Source organism: Salvia hispanica, chromosome 6, assembly GCF_023119035.1.
Source record: "Salvia hispanica cultivar TCC Black 2014 chromosome 6, UniMelb_Shisp_WGS_1.0, whole genome shotgun sequence".
Lineage (NCBI taxonomy): Eukaryota > Viridiplantae > Streptophyta > Magnoliopsida > Lamiales > Lamiaceae > Salvia > Salvia hispanica.
Window position 1 is genome coordinate 15,895,544 of NC_062970.1, and position 26,525 is coordinate 15,922,068.

General features: G+C 40.7%; 1 protein-coding gene across 1 annotated transcript; it reads right to left on the reverse strand.

The window, feature by feature from the left end:
* Window positions 1-24,581: 24,581 nt before the first annotated feature.
* Window positions 24,582-26,206, reverse strand: LOC125191631 (anthocyanidin 3-O-glucosyltransferase 2-like). The gene has a single exon (XM_048089025.1). The coding sequence runs from the start codon at window positions 26,186-26,188 to the stop codon at window positions 24,776-24,778; it is 1,413 nt and encodes a 470-aa protein (XP_047944982.1). The 5' UTR covers window positions 26,189-26,206; the 3' UTR covers window positions 24,582-24,775.
* Window positions 26,207-26,525: the final 319 nt, after the last annotated feature.

Below are 26,525 nucleotides of genomic sequence, written 5' to 3' on the forward strand. Positions count from 1 at the left end.
GAACTTTATTACTATTATTTGTTTTGTACTTATAAATTAAATAAGCTAGCTTTATTATATATTAAAATAAAATTAAATTAGTGATGATGTAAAAATGAAATGTTGAGTTAAGGGAGAAATAAGGGAGAAATAAAGGAGAAAGCGAATTGCTGAGAGGTTAGAGCTAAAAGTTGAAAGCTTAGCTAAAAAGCGGAGATAAATTTTGGTCTTGATGTGTTGATGTGGCGGGGAGTTAGGGAGAAATAAAGGAGAGAAATAAGGAAGACGAATTGGGAGTGCTCTTAGTTGTGAGTAAAATTTCTGAAAACTTAGAAAAACAATTTTCATTCTTTCTTCCATCACTCAAAATTAAAAATAAATCTATGAGTTAAATAAGTTTTTAATCAGTTGACATGGTCCGACCCCGATTTAAGAGTATATTTTTATATCTAATGCCGTCCCACTTTTAATTTTACATAAATTAATCAAAGCCATTTTTTTTATTAATATTACATCCCCAAACTCCCCTTGTCCCACGTTTAATTTACATAAATTAATTAAAGCCATTTTTTTTCATTAATATTACAAAATTTTATAATGGCAATATTGTGAATATTCCCAAAACTCCCCTTTATATATTTATAGATTATAAATGCTGGATCCAGCATTTTGATACTGACACAGCTAAAGTTATGAAACTACAAGAAAAATAGATAATAAGAGAAATATAATCTTAAAATGAATAATATAAATTAAAAATACATACTTTCAGTTTTGAAATATTTCCTCCGTCCCTAAAAAGTACGAACAATTATTTTTTAGTATATCCCTGAAGAGTATGAATATTCTAATTTTAAATAGTCTTCTCTCTGAAGAGGTGAAACCTATTATCCACTAATAATACTTTAATTATTTTTTCTCTCGATTTCTCTCTTACTTTATCAATTATGTATTAAACTCGTGTCAAACCAAATGTTCATATGTACATTTTAGGAACGGAGGGAGTTTTTAAAGTATGAGTGAACTACAAAAATGGTTCCTGGACTATGGGTTTATCTCGCCCATAGTCCCTGGACTTTAAAAATATCGCCAAACATCCCTGGACTAAGTGTTTATCTCGAAAATGGTCCTTTTTCACTGTTTTCGGTCGAAAATACCCTTTTGGGAGGTTGGGCAATTTGGTGTTTTTACACTTTTAACATTTTAAATCTGATATTATTTCAGTTATGTACTAAATATGATATTATTTCAAAATTATCATTCTTCTTCCCTTTTGTCATCCTTCACTTTGTTTCTTTATTTCAATATTAGATTTAATTTTACAAAATTAAATTTTAAATTTCAGTTTTTAAATATCAATTTTTTTAAAATTATAGAAATTATTAAATAACAAAAATTAATACTCATAATCAAAACTCCCTCCGTCCCTAAAAATTTGTCACCCATTTCCTTTTTCGTCCGTCCCTAAAAATTTGTCACCTATTTCCTTTTTCGTCCGTCCCTAAAAATTTGTTACCTTTCACCTTTTTCAGTTTTGGTAATGGACCCCACATTCCACACACTTATTCTCACTCATATTTTATTTTAAAACTAGATATATAAAAGTAGGACCCACATGCCTATAACTTTTTCAACCCACTTTCTATTACATTTCTTAAAACCCGTGTCGGGTCAAATGGTGACGAATTTTGGGGGACAAAGGGAGTATTTGATAGTGTCTAATATTTAATCAATTAGGTATGACAACGCCTTAGTTTTAATCAATATTTAATAGCTTTAATTATAAATATATTATATAACACGATTTATTCTGAAACAAATATGCGACTAATATAATTTTCGTTTATTAATTTGAAAACAATCAAAATTTACTAGAAAATTTCAACATAAATACTCCTATATAAAATTTTTAGTAGGATCAAATTTATAGTCAACTTCATAATATTGAATCACAAGCAATTATAACAACCGAACGAAGGCTAAATAGAATAGATCTTATTTTTCGATCATGATTAATATTATTTTTATGTACTTCTTCAATTCGGCTTAATATTATATTAAATAACAAAAATTAATAGTTTTAATCAATATTTATAGTGTCCATGAATTGATAGTTTTAATTAAAAAAATTTATTGATATTTAAAAATTGAATTTAAAATTTAATTTTATAAATTAAATCTAATATTGAAATAAAGAAACAAAGTGAAGATGACAAAAGGGAAGAATAATAATAATTTTGAAATAATATCAGATTTAGTAAATAACTGAAATAATATCAAATGTTAAAAGAGTAAAAAGACCAAATTACCCAAACCTCCCAAAACCCCCAAAAGGGTATTTTCGACCGAAAACAGTGAGAAGGTACCATTTTCGAGATAAACCCTTAGTCCAGGAATGTTTGGCGATATTTTTAAAGTCCAGGGACTATGAGCGAGTGATAAGACTAATTTCATGCATTGGTTATGAGGTTAAATTATGTAATTTCTTAGATCTAACATGGTTTGTAAGCCAGGTAAGCCAGGTGTGTAGAGAAAAATGTCAGATCCAGGAAGAAAGAAGAAGATTGCATGGAGAAGGAATCTGACAGAGAAAGTGAGCAGAAGGAAGAAGAAAATCACCAGACGGAGGAGGATTCTAGACGGAGGGCAGAATGGAGAATTCAAAGAAGGATCTAGAAGCTCAACTCCACTCCTATAAATAAGAGCACGCAACAAGCCTGGGAGCATTCGATCATCGCTCCATCATATTTTAGCTCTTAGCTCATTTTCTCACACTCTACACACACACGGGGTACCAAATTTGGGGGTTTGGTTCGGTTCGGTTCATAGTTTGATAATCGTTGTGCACCACCGTCTATACGCGAGGCGAAGATACAATTTAAAGCTTTCTGTCGTTAATTTTTGCTTTTGAATTTCCCGAGTCTTCGCTGTTCTAAGCTCAGCCTTATTTTGTGAATCTTTGTTTTATCTGCACTTATTTATCTATGGAAATCTTTTCTGTGTTTTCGTTTCATGTTAATGTCACTTTTCGTTTTACTTTGGATGCTTTTTGCACTTGATCTGAGTTGTTGAGTCGAACGGTGCTGAATTGTGGTTGATCGGTTGAAATTTGGTTGAATCGGTGTGATCGGGGATGGGAATTTCCGTGGTTTGTTGTGGATGGCTTGGATCCGGAGCGGATAAAGCGTCTGATGCCTAGATCTGTTACATTTCTGCATGGTTTTGATGTTTAGTTTCTGTTTCGATTTGTTGTTTACTGTATTTTTTGCATTTTTGTGATCGAGAATCGTTGTTGAAGATGAAGATAGTGGTTAGTTAAATCCTTAGTTAGTTATTTGCAGCTTTTCAGTCGTACCTTGCTACTTTAGGAAATGGTCCCCACGATCTGTTTTTCATCTGTCTAGGCACTTTAGGAATAGTTATTCTCTAGGTCTGGTAAATTAGTCGCTTGAGTGTTACCCTATTTGCATCTGGTTTTCGTCATGCATGCTTCCGTTATGTTTTCCCAGGTCTATCTGGTAGAATAGATCATTTACATTTTCCGAGTCTAGTAGTTAAGTTCTCAACCCAAAAAAATGGGTGGCAACAGCTAAAACCAGTGTCCAAAATCTCTTGCATTTTTTCTTACGCTTCCATCTCTGTGGGATTCGATCCCTGTTTCCTTATACTAGTTTTAGTATTGTGTGCCCAACGACCAACGGTGTTTGATGTTTCTCTGAGTTACTAGACCTTGTGATCTAGCGGATTCCCTGGATCTGAGAGAGCTCGCTATTATTTCGAGTACAACACTATCTGCAGCAAATTAGCTCTTTCAAATGGCGCCGTTGCCGGGGATGGATGGCGTAGTTTGTTTGCGTGTTTAGAGATTTGGCGTATATAGTTTTAATTTCCTTTTATTTGTCTTTCTTTTCAGTTTATGAGCAGAGGCTCACGGTTTGGAAACTGGAGTAACTCGTCTGGGTCAAGGAACGTTCAATTCAGGTGGCAGGTCAAGAAGTCAACATCCACAGTCACCACCAGATCAAGGTTAACAACATGAGATCCATTTCCGTTTGGTTCAGAAAGTGACGAAGATTGGGGTTCGTAAGGCAGAGAGGATCCTAAGTCGTCATCTAGTCGGTGACATGGCAAACTTAGTGGATCCAGATCCTGAGATCGGTTCGCTTACTGCACATCTAGATGGTAAGTAAACATGTTAGAAGACTTGGAAACTATTTTTGGCTGCTGCCACGCAATTTCCTCGGGGTTGAGATTTAATTCCTAGACTCGGGAAATGAAATGCTCTATCCTAACAGCTAGATCTAGGCAGAGATAACATAACATGCATAACAATAACCAACAAGTTGAAACGACTGCTAGACCTGGTAAACGGCTTCCTAAAACTAACCTAGACAGAGGAACGAACAGAATATGGGGACCATTTCCCAAAACAGCATGGTACGACAGAAAAGCTGCAGATTAACTACCAGCGACATCATCTTCTTTAACTAACAGCGACATCATCTTCTTTAAAATTTGATCACAAAACGCAGAGGAAAAAAGAGCAAGCAAGAATCGAAACAGGGTAAACGAAATTAAACAGATTAATGCAATTAACTACTGGAACTAAAGCAGATCTACTATTACTAGACGAGGTAAACAAGTAAACAAAATTTTTAAACATCACAACCATGCAAGCGTGAACAGATCCAAACACCGGATGCTTCATCCACTCCTGATCCAAGCCATCCACAACAACAAACCAACACAATTTCCATCTCTGATCTTCACAAATTTAACCAGATTCAGCCGATCAACTACAAATCTCTATGCAATTTAAACTCCAACTCAGATTAATCACCAATATCTATCATAAGTAAACAGAAAATGCAGCTATAACATAAACGAAACCAAAGTAGCAAATTCCATAGCAAAGTAGAGCAATATCCAACGCAAATGTAACAAAATACAACCGAGCTTCGAATAGTGAAGACTCGGGAAAACTAGAAACGTAACAGAAAGCAGGAAAAGATGATTGTATCTTCGCCACCCGTGGAGACGGTGTTACACAACGACCGTGAACCCCTAAAATGATTCCCCTAAAAGTGTGTGTAGAGAATGAGAAAGGCTGAGCTCAGAGCTAATGGTGAGAAAATGGGAACTCACTTCATGTTAGGTGCGTGCTCTTATTTATAAGGGATGGAGCTTCTAGACTCTTCCTTGTGTTTCCCATTTTGCCCTCCTTTCGGATGCTCCTTCGTCTAGCAAACTCCTCCTCTTTTCTGCTCACTTTCTCTGCCAACTTCCTTCTCCAAGTGATCCTCTCCTTCTTCCTGGATCTGTCGATTTCTCTACACACCTGGCTTATAAAACCTTATTAGACCCAGAAAATTACAGAATTTATCCCCATAACCAATGCATGAAATTAGCCTTATCAAGTGTCCGCCACCAAATGGAGAATTCCAAGCCCAGGTGAACGCTATGGAAAATTGGAATCAGAATAACCAGAATACAAGCCAGAACCAGTGGAAGATTCAAGAGACCCCATGGAGAGACAACCCGTGTTTCAGATGGGCTGACGGGAATCAACAGCTTCAACTTCAGAATCCTGGTCTAACTGAAAACCAACAGAATTGGCCTAACCGGAATCAAGAAGGGTCGCAGCACAATTGTAACTGGTCAGGGAAAAATCAAGAAGGGCAGTAAATCACACTTTTAATTTTACATATTTTATGTGATTGATTGCTATGTGTTAAATTGGAGTGAATATTTGAATTATATGATGCGAGATTAAAATGATTATGTGTAATTGATATTGATGTTGTAAATGATGTGGATATGTGATTTGTGCAATAGATATGTTTATCTATAGTATTGGAGTTAATTGATGAAATATATGGATATGTAATTGGTGCAATGGATATGTTTGATGTATCATATTGGAATCATTTGAATCATGTGATTAAAGAGGATATGTGACAGTCTTGCCCTGGATCTGATATCAATGGCAATAGACCTACGGGTCATATACAATGATAATGGACCTACGGGTCAAAGAAAATATGCAAAGAGGGACCTTCGTGGAAAGGTCAAATCAAAGAGGGGCCTTCGTGGAAAGGTCAAAAACGCAAAGAGGGGCCTTCGTGGAAAGGTCAAAAATGCAAAAAGGGGCCTTCGTGGAATGGTCAAATAGAGGGGCCTTCGTGGAAAGGTCAAATAAAAAAAAAGGGACCTTCGGGTCGTATACAATGGAAATCCCGGGCAGATACCAGGCTTGATCTGTCACAGAATAATAAAAAGAATGGAGAGGCATATGCATATGAATATTAAATTGTTTATGATATTTATTACTTCCGGTGATATATTTTGGTGAAAGAATGTGTTTGATATTTGTGTGTGAAATTAAAGGTAAGGTTTATATACACTGAGTTGTGGCTCATATAAACCACTAATATTTTTCAGGAATAAGATATCAATGATGCGTGGGTTGATGTGAGTTACATTTATTATAAGGGTCGGCGGCTGACGCATTTTGGCAACCTTCTCCTCCTCATCATTTTTGCATGTAGATAAATGTGTAGTACATAGAGTGGTGAGAGGGTCCCACTGTTTTTCAGAATGTTTTGAAATATGTACTTGATAAATGTTGATTTTTGAAATTATATAATATGTGTGCTTTTGAAAATTTTGAATTTATTTATAGTAAGTGCATAAGTAATAAGAGTTGAGGTGTGACAGGAGCAAAGGGCTGCCATGGACATGTTGGCTAAGCAAATGTCTCAGATCGCCACTTCATTGAGTGAAATGTGAGGAAACGAAGGAAGGATACCAGCCTCAGTGAAACCACCTGACCGGGCAAACATCAGTCAGATTACTCTAAGATCAGGACGTGGCTATGAAGGCCCAGTGAAAATGGTGATCTGGAAAAGCCGCTACCTCGAATGGCTGATCCCTTTTCCCTCGATCCAGAGCCAGAGGTGGAAAGTGAAGACGTAAGGAGAGAAACTGGAGAACCTTCAGCTGGAAGTTCCGCAGGAACATTTAAACGCATGAAACCATTTCCTTACCTAGGGGAGGCTAAGAAGAAGAAGGATGACACCGAGGACTTTATGGAGACTTTTGGCAAACTGGAGATCAACTTGCCGTTTCTGCAGGCTCTGAAGCTGCCTACCTTTAGCAAGTTCATTAAGGAGTTCATTGCTGGGAAAACCAAACCTGATGGGAAGATAGTGATTGGAGAAAATGTGTCAGTTGTGATACAGAAAATGAGAATGCCTTCAAAATGCACAGACCCAGGTATGTTCACCTTACCTATTTCTTTGGGTGACATATAGATTGAGCATGCTATGTGTGATCTAGGGGCATCAATAAATGTTTTACCACTTTCAATATATAAGAAGTTGATAGAACATGCATTTCCCCCGAAGGTGTGCTGGAGAACGTAATAGTTAAAGTGCATGATTTCCTGTATCCTGTTGATTTTCATGTAATAAAAATGAGTGATAGTGAATCTGCTGAGTCTAGCGGCGTGCTTTTAGGTAGACCGTTTTTATGCACCGCTAAGACAATAATTGATGTTTTTGATGGAACAATATGTCTGGATTATCATGGGGAGAAATATACATTTAGCATTGATGAAGCTATGAAAAAACCATTGGATGTTGAAAATTTGCATGTTATCGATGTTATAAACCCCCTGGTCCAGGAATATCTTGAGACTGAATTAATACAGGAACAGATTGATAACTCAGAGTTGAGTCACTCCATTGATAGGGAGGTAGCTGGTTGGTGTGAGGCAATGCACACAAGGGAATTGATTGACGAAGAACTAGCCAATGCTATTTCAGAGTTCTGTAGGGATCCAGAATTAGCCAGATCAAGGGGATCAGCCCACGTGGCCAGTATGGAAAATGCTTCTGGGTCAGGGAAAGGAGAAATACCTGATGTGACAGAGAAAAATCCCTTGCCACAGGAAGAAAGTATACATACCCAGTCATCAACAACAACAACTTGACCAAGGAACAAGAAGAGGAGGTACTAGAAGTGATCAGAAGAAACAAGAAAGCTATGGGATGGACTCTCTCAGACCTAGTGGGAATTAGTCCGATCTTTGTATGCACCATATCAGATTGGAAGAAGGTGCAAAGGCTCGAAGAGGTCCACAACGAAAGTTGAATCCGAACATGAGGGAGGAAGTTCTGAAAGAAGTTTTGAAATTCCACCCGAATAGTGAATGGGTCAGTCTAGTTCACATGGTACCCAAGAAGTCGGGGATACAAGTGGTCAAGAATGATAAAAATGAATTGGTGCCAACCCGGCTGGTGACCGGATGGAGAATGTGTATTGACTATCGGAAGCTGAATGAAGCCACTAGAAAGGATCATTTTCCTTTACCCTTCATCGATCAGATCCTATAGAGATTGGCTAGAAAGCAGTATATCTGTTTCCTTGACGGATACAGTGGGTATTTCCAAATCTATGTAGACCACGACAGCCAAGAGAAGACAAGACTACTTTTACATGCCCGTTTGGCACTTACGCATTCAGAAGAATTTCGTTTGGTTTATGCAATGCACCTGGCAACTTTCAGCGTTGCATGATGAGTATCTTCTCAGATCTACTGGAGGTATGTATTGAGATCTTCATGGATGATTTCACTGTGTATGGAAATTCCTTTGATTCCTGTTTAGCCAACCTAGACCTTGTACTGAGGAGATGTCAGGGGAAGAATTTGGTTCTTAACTTTGAGAAGTGCCACTTCATGGTGCCCGAAGGAATAGTCCTAGGCCTCGGAGAGAGGTATTCAAGTGGACAAAGCTAAAGTTGATGTGATTTCGAAGTTACCCTACCCTACGAATCAGAAAGAAGTCAGAGGATTCCTGGGGCATGCAGGATTTTATAGAAGATTCATCAGGGATTTTGCAAAAATTGCTCAGCCACTTACTCATCTCCTGCACAACGATGTTGAATTCGTCTTTGGCGAAGATTGCAAGAAGGCATTTCAATTACTGAAAGACAAGCTTATCTCTGCACCAATTTTCAGGGCACCCGACTGGAATTATCCTTTCGAAGTTATGTGTGATGCGAGTGATTTCGCAGTGGGAGCAGTGCTGGGTCAGAGAATCGACGGGAAGAGTTACGTGATTTTTTATGCGTCAAACACTCTTAATCAGGCTCAGAAAATCTACGATACCACGGAGAAGGAAATATTAGCTGTTATGTATTCTTTTGAGAAGCTCCGACCATACTTGCTTGGGTCGAGGGTGATTGTTTTCACAGATCACGCAGCTATTAAGTACTTACTGGCGAAGAAGGAGTCTAAGCCAAGGTTAATCCGATGGGTGTTACTTCTCCAGGAGTTTGATTGGGAGGTAAGAGATAAGAAAGGTACAGAGAACAAGGTTGTTGATCATCTGAGTCGAATCTTTCAAGGAGACACGGATGAAGCTATACCCGATGCCTTCCCCGAGGAACACCTTTACTATCTAGGGGAATCTGCTAGACCCATCAACTGGGAAACAGTATTGACGGTAACCGGTCCAGGGAAATATGATAAAGGGAAATATCCATTGAATACAGAACCATGGTTCGCCGACCTGGCTAACTACTTGGTCACAAGGGAGATGCCGAATTCGCAAGAAATTTCCCAGGCCCAGAAAATGAAGTTGAAGAGCGAGGCTAAGTATTACTTTTGGGACGATCCTTACCTCTGGAAGATGTGCTCAGATCAAGTAATCAGACGGTGTATTCCAGAATGGGAACAGAAGGGCGTGCTTAACCACTGTCATGCCCTGGTGGGCGGAGGTCATTTTGGACCTAGGAAGACTGCTAGGAAGGTTTTAGACAGTGGGTTCTACTGGCCAACATTGAACAAGGATTCCTTCGAATTCTATCAAAGCTGCGAGAGATGCCAGCAAACAGGAGGGATGAAATGCCCCAAGTTCCAGTAATTGTGTGCGAGATCTTTGGTGTATGGGGGATGGACTTTATGGGCCATTTCCCATCTTCCTATGGTAACACTTACATATTGGTAGCAGTGGATTATGTGTCCAAATGGATAGAGGCTAAGGCTACACCTACCTGTGAATCGAAAGAAGTAGCAAAATTTCTGAAGGCGAATATTTTCAACAGGTATGGAGTACCTCGAGCTATAGTCTCAGACCAAGGAACGCACTTTTGCAATCGCACCATCGAAGCATTGATGAGGAAATATGGTGTCCACCATAGGTTATCTACACCTTACCACCCTCAGTCTAATGGTCAGGCATAAATTTCTAATCAAGAAATCAAAGCAATATTGGAAAAGACTGTTAACCCGTCAAGGAAGGATTGGAGTAGGAGGCTCAGTGACGCATTGTGGGCCTACAGGACTGCATTTAAAACTCCTATTGGGAAGTCGCCTTACAGGTTGGTCTTTGGAAAAATGTGTCATTTACCAGTGGAAATAGAACACAAGGTCTATTGGGCAATCAAGGAGATGAATATGAAGGCGTTGGCCTGTGAAGAAGAAAGGAAGCTGCAACTACAGGAGCTAGAGGAACTAAGGCTGGAAGCATTTGATTCAGTAATGTGGTACAAGGAGAGTACAAAACTCTGGCATGACAAAAATCTCTGGGTCAAGGAACAGCAAGTGGGGCAGAAAGTACTTTTTCAATCTCTGCTCAAGCTAATGCCTGCTAAGCTGAAGTCCAAATGGATAGGCGTATACACCATTGTTGGCCTCCGAGCAAATGGAGCGGTGGAAATCCAGTAAAACGCTCCTAACTCTGTCCCTTTCCTTGTTAATGGTTATCGAGTAAAAACTTTTAAGGATAATTCGGAGTTGTGTGTAGTGGAAGAAGTGTCACTACACGCATCCTTAATTATTGCCTAACTGGTCAGGCAAGTGAGTGTTCTCGACGAATTCCTAGGTCAGGTAAAATGGGAATAAATTTTATCTATGCACTGACCTAGGGGATCTTGAGAATACTCAGCTGCAAGTGTAAATAGTTTAATTGCTTTTCCAAAAACTAAGAAAAATCCAAACAAAGAAAAAAAATTCTTAATCTTCCACAAATATTTTCGAAACACCAAGCTCCTCAGGGAAATTGTTTTGTCTCATTCATAATCCTCGACCTGGGAACTTGGTGTTTCACCTTTGTTTTTTGTGTGGAATTGTGAGTTGCACGGGGGAGGTAAGAATTTCTGATCAAATACTTTTGGAGGGAAGTCGGGTAGTTTTTGAAATTCGAATTCCGCTTTTCAAGGAGGCGTACGGTTGCTTACATCACTCTGCAACCGTTCCTCTCCCCTTATCTAAAAACAAAAAATATAATTTCTTTTTTCCTTTCACATCAAAATTTCAACCGACTTTCTCTCTCTAATCTCTCCCAAATATTCTCTCACAATACCCAACTTCTTTCTAACCCTAACCCAAAATTTTACCCTAGTCTTCGTGATTTTCTGCAGAATAAGCCATGAAGAAAGCACCGGCGAAGGAAGGATACCCTACCCCAAAGCCACCAGCTGGCGATTCGTCCAAGATGCAGGTGGAACTGGTAGCGAAACCACCGGTTGTCGCGCAAATAACTCTTCCAATACATGATATACGAACTGAGAGGCAATCGACTTCAGTTCCGGAGCCCACTACCGCGGAGGACCCTAAAGAGGCAGCGTTCTTGAGGGAATTAGAGGAAAAATTTGGGAGCAAGGAGGAAGCCAGAAGAATCTTTGCCCTCTTTCCAGCAATGCACCAAGGGAAATCTACCGGAACCATAACCGTAGTACCACCGTCGCCGACTATTCCCGAAGAACCGACGGCCCAACCTTCAATTTCACATCCCGACGCGCCTCAAGCCTCAGTCAGAGCACCCGCTTTTGATCAGTCGCAGAGGAAGGGGCCAATGGGCAGAAGGATGGTGGAAATCTGGCGGCGGAGTCGGACAAGATGTTGGTGGATGATGTGGGGGAAGATGCTAGTGAAGGGGAAACCCATGTGGAAGAAAGTATGGAGGGGGGAACCCCTGGTCTGAAGTCTGCTGTGGGGAAACCCTAAGAAAATCTGAGGGGAGAACCCCATTTACATCTGTTGTGGGGGAAACCCCTGGTCTGGTTACTGAGGGGGAAACCCCGAAAACTGCTGAGGAGAAGACTCAGAAAATATCTGAGGGGGAAACCCCGTTGTTGTTTGCTGAGGGGGAAACCCCAGGAATGTCTGTGGGGGAGGAAGTCCCCATTTCTGCTGAAGTACAGGAGTCCGAGGAAGGAGGGCTGCAAGAGATTGTAGATCTAGTGGATGTGCCAGAAGGAGGGGACTCACCGATAAATCCAAGGGAGTCCATGAGAAGGGCACGACGAAGCGCACTGGACGAGGTGGATGACCTCGACCAGTCCAAAGGATCGGAATACCCTGCCCCAGGGGCGAGAAGTGCACAGGAGGAGGACGCTCCTAGGTCTGACGAAGAAGTGGATACTGTGGAAGAACGCCGCGTGGCTATGGAGCGCAAGCGAAAAGGAAAGCAAGCGGCCACTTCTCAGCCCAGGAAATCAAAAAGAATTTCGTCCGTCAAGGAAGCTGAGGCGCCACTCCCTGCACCAACCAAGATCCCTGGACCTGGTAGTCCAGCTGCTAAGAGCGAACAGGACGAGGAATCAGAGGAGGAAGAGATTCCCAACTATGAGCGGATTGAGATATGGGTCACCAAGAAACTGTTGGGATCCATAGCAAAGTTTGATGACTCCAGGAGAGCACAGACTTACAAGAAAAGGAGCGCGGTTGGAAAGTTAGCAATGTCTGGCAAGCGTTATGATTCAGAATACCTGAGGTACATTGAGTCGGAGGAAGAGTTCCTCGGCCATATTAAGGACATCGGCTTCGAGTGGTTATTAAATCATAGTGAGCCCGAGGTGCCTGTGGTCGCAGCGAGAGAATTTTTCTCAACCTTCCGATTCAAAGCTACTACAGACCCAGAAGCTGACTCAATCTCCTTCTGTCTGTTCAACATCGAGCATTTCATGAGTGTGCGAGAGTGGTCTCTCCATATGGGATTGTTTACGAGTGCAAAGGATGAAGAAGGTATTTGGGATGACAGGATGTTCGGCCCACCTAGGAACACGCCAGGATTCACACCGCAGACGGCATGGGCGGCTATAACGCATGGCAGGAGTGGAACCTTCAAGACCAGTGTGTCGAAAGGAATCCATATCACAGACCACCTCCTCTGATTTGCGCAGGAATTCATCGACTAAAATCTAATGGGTACAGCTAGTTCAACCCTCACCACTACCGAACTCTATTTCACGTGGTGTATGCCGCAGAGAATCAAGGTTCACCTCGGCTACCAGTTAGCCCAAGCCTGCCACCAAATGACTGCCAACCCCTCCCGCCATATGTACACCTGCCATCTACTGGGCGCCTATATTCAACGCAATTTTAAAATGAAGATAGGAAAGGCGGAGCCCGAGGTGATGATGTGCTAGCCCCAGAGTTGTTCAGCCTGGAGTATTTCTTCAACAAGGGGCTCTTATACATGGAGGGCCAGGAGGTGTGTTTCTACAATGTAGGAGCAGTGGTGGAGAAGGTGAAACGAGAGCCAGAGGAGGATGTGGTGAGTGCAGACGTTGAGGAGCTGAGGAAGGAGAGGTCGTGATGCGAGAGGAGCTAGGCGGGGCCAGACTGGAGTTGCAGGCCATCAAGGGAAGCATTGATGTCCTGGCCGAGAGATCATCAGCCTAGAATGAAAGGATGTCTGATGCGGTTAGGCTAATGAAAAGAATGGCGGAATGGCTTGAGGGAAATTTCTCCCAGACCCAGCAGAGGCTGCCTCCTGGACCCGGTAATGCGGCCAGGCAGCCCGGTCATGGACGCTCATCTCTCCAGCGACACCGCCCTCGTCTAAGCCTGTGATAGCTCCGTATGTATCGCCATCCCTTGCATCTGTGTCCATGAAGAAGGCCCTGTCAAAGCAACCTGTGATAACTGAAGAGGAACTTGTGTCGCCAGCAAAGAAGAAGGTAAAGATGAACCGTCCCAACGTACCACCCAAGTCTGGCTCCCGAGGGGGCCAGACTCAGAATTGATACCCCCCAATGACCAAGTAAATTTTATATTCCAGTTTTTATTTTCTTATTTTTCTTACTTTTGTTTGAGTGTATGTTTTTTTTCTTGCTGAGCATGTGTTTAGTTGTTGATATGTGCATTCTCCCACTTAGCCCAATCCTTGGTCTAAGTGTGAGAAGTTTATTTATTTAAGCATGTTGGTTTTATGTTTGTAATTGTGTCTTCTCCCACTTAGCCCGGTGCCCGGTCTAAGTGTGAGAAGTTTCTTTAATATGTTGGTATTTGTTTTAGTTTCTGTGTTTTTGTTTTGTTGTGTGCACCAACTTCCCTGCTTTCCCCCTTCACTAGGATAGCTTGGAGACAAGCTGGTGTGAAGGGGGAGGGGGAGTTAGTGATGCACTTTTTATTAGCACTAAAAATACGTGCAAGTATACAAGGTATATATAGTATAGCTAAAGGTTAGTACCGGATATCGAACACGGGGAAGGCAAACACAAAGTTTCTATCATCTACTAAGACTCAATTACTATCTGGAAAAGCAAGTAGGTTTTGAAAAACTTTTGAAAAACTAAAAACAATAAAAAGCATAAAACAACTAAGAGCAAATAAAACACGGAGAAAGACGATAGAGATAAGGAAATCCCAGGGATGTGTGTTCACAGTTATGGTTATACAAAATTTCAACTACAATACCCTAGCACAGTTTATACTTTGAAAGAACGAGTCACCAAGCTTATGCTCATGCTATACAAACGTTGATTACAAAGTTAGGGTTGTCAATCCTAACACGTAACTGCATAAAGCTCCTAAACCCTTGAAAAGTCCTCACTCTCAACTAACAGTGCCGTTTTAAGGGAAGCTAACTGTAGTGTCTACTAAGTGAATCTAACTCGCTAGAACTCTGTCACAGTTATGAAGCAAGTTATATTAAATCATACAAGATTGTGTCACTCAATCATGTAGCATCAAAACTACTTAGGGAAGAAACAAAGTAAAAACAAAACGGATATTAAATAGAAAAAGGAATTTGTATAACCAAAGTCGTTACTAACACATCCCTAGAATTCTATGAGTTTAGTTACACATAATTGAATAAGCTAAAAACATAGATTGAAGGAAAGACAATTTGAACATAAAACTAAAGCAAATAAAACCCGTAGGTTGAATCCTTGTTGTTCTTGATGTTCTTGAAATCCTTCTCCAACTCCTTGCACAAGTGAAGTACTCTAGCTCTTGATCTCTATGAAATATTTTGCAAGTAGAAGCTCTCTCTCTTTGATGAAGCTTGATGTCTTATTTATAGGGGAAAGTCAATCCTTGTTGTAGAAGGAAAAGATATCCAAAATATGGTAAATCTTGGAGCAAATCTAGGGCTTCTCGAATTCGCCGCCTTTCTCCGAAGGGCCGCCGCACCTTGGCCGGCGGTCGCCGCGTTGGAATCCAGAGAGTCTGTTTCCTCGGCGGCGGACCGCCGCACAACTTCCGGCGGTCGCCGGACGAGACTTCTCTTCCAAGCGTATTTTTCCGAGGCGGACCGCTGCATTGATCTTCCCGCCGGGCGCCGGCGGTCGCCGCACACATCCGCGGCGGTCGCCGGTCGCCGTCTGACTCCAGATTTCCAGACTTTGCGTTTTGGCTCCCTTTTCGGCTCAATTATGCACATTTCTCACAAAACACGTCAAAATACCAAAATAGACAAAATATATAAATAATGGACGTGTAGAGTGACTTTGATATCAATAACGGACCAAATAATGGCCTTAAAACAGTGCAAAATCCGAGCGTATCAACTCCCCCAAACTTACATTTTTGTTTGTCCTCGAACAAAACAATAAAGAAACAAGAATAGACGCACGAAATGCACAAGGACTAGACGTCAAAATTGCCTCAAAAGATGGAAGAACATATTAAGCATGTATTAACACAATCAAATCAAGCAAGGCTTATTAGTGCACTTTCACTACTAACTCATGGAACACCTTGAATTCACGCACTCACATGTGGCAAACTTCCAAAGATGGGAAGTGTTCTCTCACTCTCAAAGTGTATAAAGATAATGTGTATCATGCATCATGCAAAGTTTACCATAGGCTTGCTCAAGGTCTAATCCCTCCTCTACTAAATATGATTAAGCTTCAAAAGTCCGAAAGGTCTTTATCTTTGGTTGTAATGTAGGCTCTTTGGTAGGTGAGGAATATTTTGCTAAAAAGTGACTAAAATAAAAATATCCCAAGTAGAGTTAAAGTGACTCCAATTTTCTAAACCCAAGACACTTTTAACACTTTATTTATTTTTCTCCTTCAACTCACTTTCCAATCCTTTGAAAAAAAAATTCTTTTCACAACCTTCCACACTTTTTTTTTTCTTACACATCCTTTCTTTTTTTTTCTAAGATCATGCACATATTTGGAATTTTTCTCGATTTCACAACTTGTACTTTCTTTACATTAAACACACTACTTTTATATTTCCCCCTTATCTCTCCAATTCCTTTACAAAATAAGATAGCAAAAACTAACTAACCCAATGAATTGTCCCCATTATGTTGGCTTCCAAAGAAAAGGCTTAAAGGCTCAAAATTGGCTCCGAAGGGAAAAATTTTGAAAATTTGAGAGGGTCGAAATTTTTGGATAAAAGTAGGCTAGAAAAGATGGCCAATCATCCTCCTAAATCAACTTAAACACTCTGTAAACTTAGGCAAGACTAAGAGCAAGTTCTAGAAACATGTACACGAATGCAGATAAATCACACAAGAATGAAATAATAGGCTCAAGTCCTCACAAGGTAAACAAGCATGATTCAAGGAGAACAAGCAATTCACTAATTATGCACCTTTTCACCAAACCATCAAATCAAAACGTTAAGCGACACTTAAACATAGATGGAATGTAATATCATCGGCAACTCGATCTAAAGTGTGTCCCTAAGCATACGTGTTTCTAAGTTCTTCATGCTCAGTTCACGACATGGATTCAAGAAAATATTTTTAGAACACAAAATTCACCTACGGGGTTTTGAAAACAAAAATCTAAACTCACGGTCCACCACTTCATCCCCCCAAACTTATTTACAACAAAGTGTAAATTAAGTTTGTAGAGTCGGTAGGGACGTGAGTGAACTACTGAAAAAAAACCTACCTTGAAAACTCTCGCATCGAGGTTTAACCGGGCGAAAGTTGAGAAACTTCAAAAAAATCGCGCTGAAATTATGCCCAGGCGGCGGCCTGCCGCAGCATGTCCGGCGGTCGCCGTGCAACAACAGATTGTTCCAGTGAGCAGGTGGCGGACCGCCGCAGCACATGCGGCGGTCGCCACGTAGAGGTCAAAGCCTGCGAAAAATTTCTAAAGCACAAAAATTAAACCAAAACCAAAAAATACTTAAACTTAAAGCAAAAATTGTCAAAAATATAGAAAGAAAATGTCTTAAAACATCCAAAAACATGGTACAAATGCTCATTTAAAGTCATTGAGCTTGACTTCTTCAATCTTGAGGAGGAGGAGGGAAACGGGCGTTGAGGTCGTCGAACGTGCCAATAAGATAGGCGATATCGCCCCTCATGGTTTGGTGCTCTTGTCGAGCCTCGGTAGCCATCCTTTGGAGCTCTTCAATTTGTTGAATGTGATGCACGTCTTCTAGCCTTTGTTCTCCACTGTGCGCCAATCGCCTTGAGCCGTCCATCCTTGGCGGTTGTAGGCGTTCTCCCTTTGTTGCTCCGCCCAACGGGTGTCCCAAGTGTTGGACACGTTTTGCATGTAGGAGTAGATATCTCCTAGTTGAGCGGAGGTGTTTGCTTGAAACTCCTCATCGGGGTTCGGCCTTCCGCGGCGGTGGTTAGCTCTAGTCCGTCGGCGATGTCCCTCTACTTCCTCCTCTTCTTCTTCTTCTTGATGATGTTGGGGCGGCGGTGGCGGCGGTGCTTGACTTTCTTGGGCGTGCGAGTGCTCCCCTTCTTTAGTGTAGTGATCAATAGCATCGAAGGCGGAGTCATCATCGGCCTCAAATATAGGGATGCGACCCGGTATATTTCTCTTCCTAAACTCCCCATTGATGGGGTTAGCCTCAATGGCTCTTCGGTGCGCCGGGGTGTTGAGCTTCCAATTAACTTGGTTTGCCCAAACATCGACCTTAGTCAACTGCGGGATGGGAATAGGGAAGTGATCCCCCCGCCACTTGTAGGAAAAATCCTTGCCCCCAATAGTCGGTCTTCAAGAACCCCACTGAAAATAGCACCTCAACATATAACGCTGTGATCAAACCACCACAACATCCTTGCCCCCAATAGTCGAGCTTCAAAAATCCTTGTCGTGATCAAACCACCACAACATATAAAGCTGTCATCCTTCTTCGTGGTCCGGTCCACATAGATAGTAAAAAGGGTTCCATAGTCGAATCCCTTCTTGTTGAGGAGGCACCAAATCACATTCAACTCCGTTTGGGAGACACTTCCCCCATCGACCCTAGCAAACATAAGTTGGGTCATGGCTCGGTGGAGGTACCGCAAAACCGGGTTGCGGATTGAGGAAGACTTGGCATAGCCCGCGGCGTGCTCGTGCTCATTCGTCATCGCACCCCAAACCTCATCAAAGTCATATTCATAGAAAAAGGAATTTGTATAACCAAAGTCGTTACTAACACATCCCTAGAATGCTATGAGTTTAATTACACATAATTGAATAAGCTAAAAACATAGCTTGAAGGGAAGACAATTTGAACATAAAACTAAAGCAAATAAAACCCGTAGGTTGAATCCTTGTTATTCTTGATGTTCTTGAAATCCTTCTCCAACTCCTTGCACAAGTGAAGTACTCTAGCTCTTGATTTCTATGAAGTATTTTGCAAGTAGAAGCTCTCTCTTTTTGATGAAGCTTGAGGTCTTATTTATAGGGGAAAGTCAATCCTTGTTGTAGAAGGAAAAGATCTACAAAATATGGTAAATCTTGGAGCAAATCTAGGGCTTCTCGGATTCGCCGCGTTGGAATCCAGAGAGTTTGTTTCCTCGGCGGCGGACCGCCGCACAACTTCCGGCGGTCGCCGGTCGCCGTCTAACTCCAGATTTCCAGACTTTGCGTTTTGGCTCCCTTTTTGGCTCAATTATGCACATTTCTCACAAAACACGTCAAATACCAAAATAGACAAAATATATAAATAATGGACGTGTAGAGTGACTTTGATATCAAAAACGGACCAAATAATGGGCTTAAAACAGTGCAAAATCCGAGCGTATCAGTTAGTGCAATCTGTGTTCAGCATGCGTAAGAGTCACTAGGTCTAGGAGTTAGTTAGGTTTTAGGATTCATGTGTTTTAGCATGAACTAGTAAAAATAATAAGACAAGATTCCCTTAGTGAGAGTAATTGAAGATAGGATGCACTATAAATTTGAGGCCTTTTTCCTTACTAAGCTGAAATCGGTTTGGAAGAAGTAAGAACGATAGAAAATGCCTTAGCTGACCTAGTTGTGAAGCCATAATATAAGTGAGTTATAAGCCCAAATACTAAGTGCTAACATATAAAAAGGGTTGTCATCTGATGCTTAGGGAGAAGAATCTAGGAAGGAGAAAATAGTGGAGGAAAAAGAAAAAAAGATATCTGGAGGAATAAGATGGACGAAGTCCAGGGGAGGGAATAAAATATATATATATATATATATATATATATATATATAGGGTTTTGATCTATGAAGACCAGATTTAAATACAGAAACGCAGAACACGGTCATACGTAAGGCATTTTTAGGTCATAGTTAGTTTATTTTTAGGTCATGCTAACAAAGCATGACCTAAAATGATCTTAACATGACATAAACTCAAATCTTATAATATGACCTAAAACTACTTAATTATGACCTTCCGTGTTTTGGGTTAATTATTGACCATTAGATCATCTAATCCTAGGGCCAAGATTTGGGCTGCATTTCTGGATTTAAACACATACTTGTTTTGATCATCTCCCTATATATATATATATATATATATATATATCTTTTTGGAGGTATAAGCTGGACGAAGTCCATGAAAAAGGAAAAAATATATGTATGGCAGAAGGAGAAATTATCATAACCCAAAGCATCAGTGGCAGGAAATGACTTAGAGTGATCGATCCTAACATCCCTGGTGAGGAATGAGTGATCGAGTGAATCTAACGACTAGTAAGGCTATAGGCTATCTGGACGAACTGACAAACCAACTAGGTGGACGAAGGGAAGGGGAGGATTTAGAGTGTGTAGACTATTTGATTGACCTTAAGCTTGTGGGGACGGATGCTTAAAAGTTTAAGCTAGTTCGTGCCTATGTGTTTTGTTTTCTTAAAGTGTTTGTTTTTTCCTTTTATGTCAGTAGTGTGTATAGGTCTAGGTGTTTAAGTGTTTTTAGGGTCGGTCATGAAATAACCATGCATTGAAATTCGCCTTATTCCTTTTTTCTTGTATTTATACTTGAGGACAAGTATGGTTTAAGTGTGAGCAGTTTGATAAGGCGTATTTCATGCATTAGGTATGGGGTTAAATTCTGTAATTTCTTGGGTCTAACACGGTTTGTAAGCCAAGTGTGTAGAGAAAAATGCCAGATCCAGGAAGAAAGAAGAAGATTGCCTGGAGAAGGAGTCTGGCAGAGAAAGTGAGCATAAGGAAGAAGAAAATCACCAGACGGAGGAGGATTCTAGACGAAGGGCAGAATGGAGAATTCAAGGAAGGATCTAGAAGCTCCACTTCACTCCTATAAATAAGAGCACGCAGCAAGCCTGAGATCATCTTTAATCGTTCCATCATCCATTTAGCTCTTAGCTCATTTCTCACACTCTACACACACATTAGGGGTACCAATTTGGGGGCTCGGGTTCAGAATTAGTATCATCATTGTGCACCACCGTCTCTACGCGAGGCTAAGATACAATTTACCGCTTTCTGTTCTTAATTTTCTGCAGTGGATTTCCCGAGTCTTCGCTGTTCGAAGCTCGACCTTATTTTGCTGAATCTCTGTTGAATTCGTACTTATTTGAAATATTCGCTATGTTTTCGTTTCATGCTTGTGTTGCTTTTTGTTTTACTTTGGATGTTTTTCGCACTTGATCTGAGTTGTTGAGTTGAACGGTGTGGAATTGTGGTTGATCGGTTGAAATTTGGTTGAATCGGTGTGATCGGAGATGGGAATTGCTGTGGTTTGTTGTGGATGGCTTGGATCCAGAACGGATAAAGCGTCCGATGCCTAGATCTATTACATTTCTGCATGGTTTTGATGTTTAGCTTCTGTTTTCTCATTTACCTCGTCTAGTAGTAGTAGATCTATTCAATTTCCTTAGTTAATCGTAATCTGATAGTTCTATTCAAAATGCTCTGTTTGATTGGTAGTTTATTCCGTTTTTCTGTATTTCGTGATCAAGGATCGTTGGAGAAGATGAAGTTAGTTGTTAGTTGAACCTTTAGTTAGTTATTTTGCAGCTTTTCATTCGTACCTTTCTATTTTAGGAAATGGTCCCCACGATCTGTTCTTCATCTGTCTAGGCACTTTAGGAATAGTTATTCTCTAGGTCTGGTAATTTAGTCGCTTGATTGTTACCCTGTTTGCATCTTTGTTTTCGTCATGCATGCTTCCATTATGTTTTCCTAGGTCTAGCTGGTAGAATAGATCATTACATTTTCCTAGTCTAGTTGTTAAGTTCTCAACCCGAAAAAATATGCGTGGCAGCAGCCAAAACTAGTGTCCAAAATCTCTTGCATGTTTTCTTACGCTTCCATCTCTGTGGTATTCGATCTCTACTTCCTTATACTAGTTTTAGTATTGTGGGTTGAGGGTTTTTGAAAGGCAGATAAAATTGTGTGCCCAACGACCGATGGTTTTTGAATGTTCTCTGAGTTCCTAGACCTTGTGATCTAGAGGATTCCCTGAATCTGAGAAATCTCACTATTATTTCGAGTACAACACTATCTGCAACAAAACTTACCTTTCAGTGAGATAAATCCATAGTCCAGGGACCATTTTTGTAGTTCACTCTTAAAGAATTGAGTACTATATTTTAATTTTCTAAATAAAGAGCATAATTTCAAAATTAAATTTACTAAATATGTTATGGGGTTAAAGAATTACCATCTCCATCCCCAGCTACTTGTTTTGTATTCCTTTTTGGATCATCTCAATCCATATGCTTCATATTTTTTTTTGGAAAGTAATTTATTTTTTTATCAACTTTACTTTCTCTTACTATTTCTCTTTCTCTACTTTACTCTTGATAAGGCTAATTTCATGCATTGGTTATGGGATAAATTCTGTAATTTCTTGGGTCTAACAAGGTTTTGTAAGCCAGGTGTGTAGAGAAAATGTCAGATCCAGGAAGAAAAGAGAAGATTGCCTGGAGAAGAAGTCTGGCAGAGAAAGTGAGCAGAAAGAAGAGAATGTACAAGACAGAGGAGCATCCTAGACAAGGGCAGAATGAGGAATTCAAGGAAGGATCTAAAAGCTCAACTCCTTATAAATAAGAGCACGCGATCATCATCATCATATATCTTTCAGCTCTTAGCTCATTTTCACACACTCTACACACGGATCACGGGGTACAAAATTTGGGGGTTCGGTTCATAGTTAGACAATCGGTTTGTGCAACACGGTCTCCAGGTGAGGCGAAGATAAAGTTTACAATTTCTGTTTTGAATTCTCGTTACAGAATTTCCCGAGTCTTCGCTGTTCGAAGCTCGGCCTTATTTTGCTAAATTTCTGTTGAATCTGCACTTGTTTTGCTATGGAAATCGCTATTATGTTTTCGTTTCATGTTTATGTTGCTTGTTGTTTTACCTTGGATGCTTTTCGCACTTGATCTGGGTTGTTTGAAGTGAATGGTGTTGAATTGTGGTTGATCGGTTGAATTTTGGTTGGATCGTTGAAATCGGAGATGGAAATTGTCGTGGTTTGTTGTGGATGGCTTGGATCCGGAGCGAATGAAGCGTCCGATGCCTAGATCTGTTATGATTCTGCATGGTTTTTTATGTTTGGTCTTGTTTTCGCATTTACCTCAGCTAGTGATAGTAGATCTGCTTAACTTTCGTAGATAATCGTAGTTAAATGGTTTAATTCAGCTTGCTCTGTTTCATTTTATAGTTTACTTTGTTTTTCTTGCATTTTGTGATCAAGGATCGTTAGAGAAGATGAAGCTAGATGTTAGATGAACCTTTAGTTAGTTATTTTGCAGCTTTTCATTTGTACCTTGCTATTTTGGGAAATGGTCCCCACGATCTGTCTTTCCTTTGTCTAGGCAATTTTAGGAAAAGTTGTTCTCTAGGTCTGATAAAATGTTATCGCTGGAGAGTTATCTTGTTTACATCTTGCTTTTCGTCATGCATGTTCTCGTTATATTTGCCTAGATCTAGCTGTTAGGACAGATCATTTACTTTTCCCAAGTCTAGTAGTTAAATCTCAACCCCAAAAAATGCATGGCAGCAGCCAAAACCAGTGTCCAAAATCTCTTGCATGTTTTCTTACGCTTCCATCCCTGTGGGATTTGATCCCTACTTCCTTATACTAGTTTTTAGTACTGTGGGTTGAGGGCTTTGAAAAGCAGGAAAAGATTGTGTGCCCAGCGACCGATGGTTTCAAGGGTTCTCTGAGTTCCTAGACCCCGTGATCTAGTAGATTCTCTGAATCTGAGAAGTCTGACTATTACACACACACACGAGAAAATCTTGCTCTTCAACTCTCTCACCATTTAATCTTTAAACATCAATTTCTTAAATTTCGTACGGATTTTTACTATACCAATATTTACTCTAGTTAATCTTCTAGCAATCCCACACTTCATATTAAAAATACAAGAATCGAATACATAATCAATCTATATTTGTCATAACTAGGGTTGGCACGGTACGGTATACCGCACCGAGAATGTCATACTACATACCGTACCGTAAATTGCGGTATGAGAAAATGTCATACCTATACCTTACCGAATTTTTCGGTATACCGCATTGCAGTATACCAAAAATTCGGTGTGATTATTCAGATACCGTTACCATATCGTCTATGCAGTATACCATACCGTATTGCGATATACCGTACTTTTACATTATACCGAAATAAGGTATGGCATACCAAGTACGGTATACCAAAATAAGGTATGACATACCGTAATACTTGTTTTTGATACCAAAAAATTCTATTATAGTCAAATATTTAAAATAAAATTTCACATATTTATATAATGTCCAAAAGATTAAAATTACACCACAATCAAATCTATACAGTTGACTTTATTTGCATCTCTGCGTGTGTGTTTTTGGGGTCGGGGGCCGCTTGAACTAAAATATGAAAGTAGGGTTACGGATTTTAAAATATTAACTACCATAAATAGTAAGTAGGTCTCACATTTCGGTCTGTTCCCAATTAAGAGTCACACTTCATTTTTACCATAAATAGTAAGTAGGTCTCACATTCTACTAACTCAATTCACTATAAAACCAATACAAAAAAATGGGTTCCACATTCCACTAACTTTTTCAACCAACTTTCTTTACATTTCTTAAAACTCGTGTCCGGTCGAAGTCATGTGACTCTTAATCGAGGACGGATGGAGTATTTTTTATATAAATTTTAAAAACAACATATATAATAAATTTTTGGTAAATATCGTAAATGCGGTATATTACAGTATACCGCGGTAAAGGAAAATCTATACCTTTATCGTACCGAAATCTATTGGTACAGTATCATACCGTACCGCAACTTGCGGTATACCGCAAATTCGGTATTTTTGGTATTTTTTCAATACGATAAATGCGATATTTCGGTATTACGGTATATTTAGCCAGTCCTAGTCATAACATCCTCAATAAAATGAATTAGAGCATTGTAAGATGATCCACCTTCCACCAAAGCTTCCCTTGCCTTCTTCCCCATCTCCTCCACCTTCCTCCTCACCCCACTCCCTCCCTCCTCCGCCATCAGCCGCCTTATCCCCCCCGCGATCACCTCCCACCCCACACTCTCGGGCGGCTTCTCTCCCGTGAAATCCGTCTGATAATCCAACGTAATCGCCTCCGCCATCCCCATCTCCTTGACCAGATAAAATGCATTCAGCTGCTGCTCCGCATGCATCGGGAAAGTAGCCATGGGCACTCCAAACCACACGCTCTCGAGAGTCGAGTTCCACCCACAGTGCGATACAAACCCTCCCACCGCAGGATGCGCCAGCACAGCTGCCTGCGGGGCCCACCCCATCACTCTCCCAAACCCTTTAGTCCTCTCCGAGAAACCCTCGAAATATTCGGATGTTTCTCTCTCTAACTTGGGATTGTGACTCTTCCTCAACGACCACAAGAAACGACTCCCACTATTCTCCAAACCCTTGGCGATTTCCCTCACCTGTTCTTCACCAAATATACCGAGGCTTCCGAAACACAAGAAAACAACTGAATTTTCCGGCTGATCGTCAAGCCATTTCTTCACATCGTCGTCTTCGTCAAACCATTTGCTTTCCACCTTCAAAACCGGTCCGATCGGATAAATCCCCGGTGTCTTATCATCGGTCAAGAGCGACTCAACTGCGTATGGTTCCATGTCGTAAAACGTATTGATCAAAACACCATTTACCTCAGAAAACATCTTGAAATGGCTCAAGAAGATCTCTGGGGAGAAGGTCTCATCCACCGTCACCGCCGGCAAGACTTTTGCCGGAACTGGGAGAGAAAAGCAGGGCACCGGCAAGTCTACCTCCGCGTTTTTGTACCTCGTGACATCTTCGTTATGGTCGAATCTCAGCGAGACGAGGTGTTGGTAAATGCCGAGGCAGGTGGCACCGCCGGTGAAGAAAAGGTACGCCGGCAGGCCGAATTCGGCGGCGACGGAGACGAGCCCTATGCAGAAAACGTCGAGCACGATAGCGGCGAGGCGGGGATTTTGCTCCTTTGAGAGGAGGTTGGAGATTTCTTGCCGGACGTTGGGGATTTGGACGTTGTAATGCTCGAAGAAATGTTTGTTTGAGTGTTGAATGGGAGGGAGGTGGATGAATTTAAGTCGTGAGGAAAACGTAGGGTTTAAAGAGGTGGTTTCTACGTAGGTTTCAGCAATGGCGTCGATTATGAAGATGGGAGGGGGGAGGAGTATGGTGGCGGCAAGGCGGCTGTCGCGGAGGAGGAGGAGCTTGGCCGTCTCTACGGTGGGGATGAGGTGGCTTAGCGCAGGACATGGAATGAATACAAGTTCGGATTTGGTCATATTTTTTTCTTCACCACAACTTTCTTCTCTCTACTTAATGCGGTAGGGTGAGCTTTAATTTTATAGAAGTATAGAGTAATAAAGTAATAGTGTATGTGTCAATTTATTATTGGCGTAACAATATTAGAAGATTAAATAGCTACTTTCTGGATGGACTAAACTGTGGGTTCATAAGTTGCACACTACCGCCATTTCAAATTAAGAACAATTTGTAAACAATTCGAATAAAGTATTTTAAATCACATACCCAAAAATATAACGAATTTCATTTCAAGTCCGGGCAAAATAAGTTTCATTTAAAGTCATTGGAGAGCAAATACAAAAATGACCCTAATGG

Bases quoted from the DNA above. Each gene is read 5' to 3' on its own strand.
- LOC125191631 (XM_048089025.1), bottom strand. From the start codon at position 26,188: ATGACCAAATCCGAACTTGTATTCATTCCATGTCCTGCGCTAAGCCAC.